This window comes from Vigna unguiculata, chromosome 9 (genome assembly GCF_004118075.2).
Source record: "Vigna unguiculata cultivar IT97K-499-35 chromosome 9, ASM411807v1, whole genome shotgun sequence".
NCBI lineage: Eukaryota > Viridiplantae > Streptophyta > Magnoliopsida > Fabales > Fabaceae > Vigna > Vigna unguiculata.
Window position 1 is genome coordinate 535724 of NC_040287.1, and position 2960 is coordinate 538683.

The following is a 2960-nucleotide window of genomic DNA, read 5'->3' on the forward strand; positions in this document are numbered from 1 at the left end:
ATGTGGAATGCGAAATTTTGATCACTAAAACATAAAATTATTTTATGTGCGTAATCAAAGGAAAAAGAAATAACTTTTGTATAAATCCTCTCAAAACATAGAAGTGGAATCCAAACAACACTTGTAATCATCATATATTTTCATGTTAAGTAGGATCATAACGTGAATTATCAAAGACTTAATTGAATATTTAATCAAATAATTAAAAATTAATTTTTTTTTTTAGAATTTGAAGGAAGGTATAGTGAAACTATGTGTCTAGTATGTTTGGGTGTGGACATGTGTAAGTTCATCATAAGTCTGGTGTGTGCGTGTTTTATTGGATGAAATGAGAGAACTAAGAACTAAAAGTATTTAAGTTCCCTGATTTTTTTTCATGTGTCTATGTTTTCCGGTACTCAGAAAAGTATAAAATTTGTCTAAAAGATGGAAAATCAATGAAGGTAGTTTTGGGAAGACAGGACCTGAATAGTTGATCAAAAGTAGATTTACATAAGCAAGAAAAGAAAACAAAGCCTTAAAATCAGACATGAAATCCACAAGTGACAACTAAAATTGAAAAGGAAGTACTTGCAAGTCTATCTTAAACATGTATTACTGTCACATTTAGAAGCAAAGAAAAGGTAACTACTCTCTCTCAAGCAAACTCAAACAAGACACCCATTTAGAAAATCCCAGTGAGAATATTAGCAGCAGTGGAGATAGCTGCTCCTGTGATAGCACATTGCACAACCTGTTCATGGGTGGAATCATCCAGTGTAAGTGCAAGGGTCGCCCCTGTTATTGCTCCCGCAACTGCGCTGTTTTTCTGCATCAAAATACAATAAGTTATCATGTTATATTATCAATATCCTGAACACCACAAACTAAAGTTAGATCACATAGCACACTATGTGAGAGCAATATAAAAGCCGTCACAAACGCAATTTTTGTCATTCACTGAAAATGGGGAGAGAATGAAAATTATAAAGTTGAAAATGGTCCACAAGAATTAATGGATCAGAATCTATCCCAAAAGTAGCTACTGTTTTTCCAGCAATGAGACAGATGTGCTGATCTGCCACACTGGTTCAAATACAAAGTATGAGGAATTGAAGTTTTTTGAGATGTGAAATACGAAACCAATAAAAATAAGCCGAGAGAGAAAAAAGGTGCTACCCAGTCATGAGCTCCACGAGCTTCCTTCAACCCATAAGTGAGACCTGAATACAGTCCTGCAGCCACTCCTGCATTCAAAACAATCTTTTAAGGTCCATCTGGCTACGTAAACAGGGAAAGAAATCGTGCAATACTGGCAAACTCATCGGAGAAAATAGAATAGAAACAAGAGGAAATAGAAAATATTGAAACTCAATCTGTCATTTGTAACTTTGGTGGCAAATCCAAGTTATTACACAGCTTAAAGCAATCACTGTTTTTAGAAAATTCACATTTAAATATAATATAAGAAATTGGTGTCCTGGTTAGGTAGAGGGAAATTTCAATACCCCATTGTAAGGACTCTTTGCCCGTGCTCATCACCTAAGGATTAGAAAAAGAAAACAACAAAATTAGCTGAAAAAAAAAATCATACAGTATGTTCACTTGAGGTATATATTATAATTAAAAACTCACCATGGCCTCGAGAGATTTGTTACTGTTCTCTCCTAAATGCACAAACAGAAAAGAACAAAATATCAATACTCTGACAAATTAAAGCTTTCCACCCCACACATATTCAGTACAACAATGTTAAGTTAGGGAAATAAAGAATTTGACAGAATTTCTTTTCTTTTATTCTTCGTTGTTGTTGGGTGTTAATATATATTTGCAACTCCAATTCTTTGAAATATCCCCATTCGGTGGACCCACACTTTATTTGAAAAAGAAAAAAAAAAGTGCAAAAATGAATGCAATAGTTATAAAAACTCCACTGATAACGAATCTGACATAATGTACCTCTAAGACCCGGCAACTGATTTTTCTTCGCGCTTGAAGCTTCTGCAGACAAACCGCTGCTATTTGCCCCGTTACCTATGAATATGCATATCATGGACACCGATAAGTCACCGTTCTATAATATTCTTTTTGTCTACAAATTGGATCACATTTCGAAGAAAACAAAAAAGTAACTAAATGAAAATAATTTACAAAGACATACAAATCTTAAATCAAGATATATACATCCCGTTCTACGTAACGATAGTTTAGAGTTAGAAGAGAAAGTGGAGGAGTGGCGATTGCACCTTCAATAGCAGTGAAAAAAGCCTCGCGGGACACAGCTTGAGCCGCTCCTATCTGAAAAGAAAAGGATATTTGTACATAGTGAAGGTAAGACAGAAGATGGAAAAAGAAGAAAGAGAAAGAAAAGGGTGTTGTGAGAAATACTCCGGCAGCTTTGATGAAGCTCTCAAGGATGCGGTTGAGGAGAGGGTGTCCAAGATCGAAGAGTCCTTTCTTGTCGAAGTTACAGAGCTCATCAAGAAGAGACCGAGTCTCCAGGTTACTGCTCGTGTTCAGATTCATCTTTGCTAATACGATTCAAATTCTCTCTCATTCACGAAGAGAATGTTGGTAGTAGTAATAGAGATGATGAAGTGAAAGAAACAATAGAATGTAAGAAGAATATGGGGTTGGAGGACACGTGTGTACACGTGGCTTATGAGGCAACGATGACGCGAAGACGGTGCCAACTCATTTGCAACAGATTTCACACTTCACTTATTCCACTACACTACTAATCAGAGGTTAATTAATGCCTACGACCCGTTCCCCTACTGCACATTTTACAAATTCAATTCCCTTAATCCATTTTAGTATTTCTTTATATATTAAAAATACTTATTGTTACCTCCTATATCCTGTATGAAACTATTCAAATTTAATTTTATTTCCAGTAATTCATATTTAATAAATTTTAAGTTTTTCGTTATATATTATTACATTATATTTTTGCATATCCATTCGTTCAAAATAACTTT

At 34.7% G+C, this 2960-nt stretch overlaps 1 protein-coding gene across 1 annotated transcript; it reads right to left on the reverse strand.

Moving 5' to 3' along the window:
• Positions 1-447: 447 nt before the first annotated feature.
• LOC114162569 (outer envelope pore protein 16-2, chloroplastic) lies at positions 448-2581 on the reverse strand. Its single transcript, XM_028046499.1, has 7 exons — positions 2368-2581; positions 2226-2277; positions 1939-2013; positions 1615-1646; positions 1488-1521; positions 1159-1226; positions 448-808 (listed from the first exon to the last, which is right to left on the reverse strand). The coding sequence occupies exons 1-7, from the start codon at positions 2503-2505 to the stop codon at positions 665-667; spliced, it is 543 nt and encodes a 180-aa protein (XP_027902300.1). The 5' UTR covers positions 2506-2581; the 3' UTR covers positions 448-664.
• Between the last annotated feature and the right edge of the window lie 379 nt (positions 2582-2960).

What these genes read in the sequence shown, in the direction of transcription:
- LOC114162569 (XM_028046499.1), bottom strand. Translation starts at nt 2,505, where the DNA reads ATGAATCTGAACACGAGCAGTAACCTGGAGACTCGGTCTCTTCTTGAT. An exon ending in TTTTTTCACTGCTATTGAAG is followed by an intron (nt 2,014 to 2,225) that starts GTGCAATCGCCA and finishes GCATATTCATAG; the next exon opens with GTAACGGGGCAAATAGCAGC. An exon ending in CAAAGAGTCCTTACAATGGG is followed by an intron (nt 1,227 to 1,487) that starts GTATTGAAATTT and finishes TTTTGAATGCAG; the next exon opens with GAGTGGCTGCAGGACTGTAT.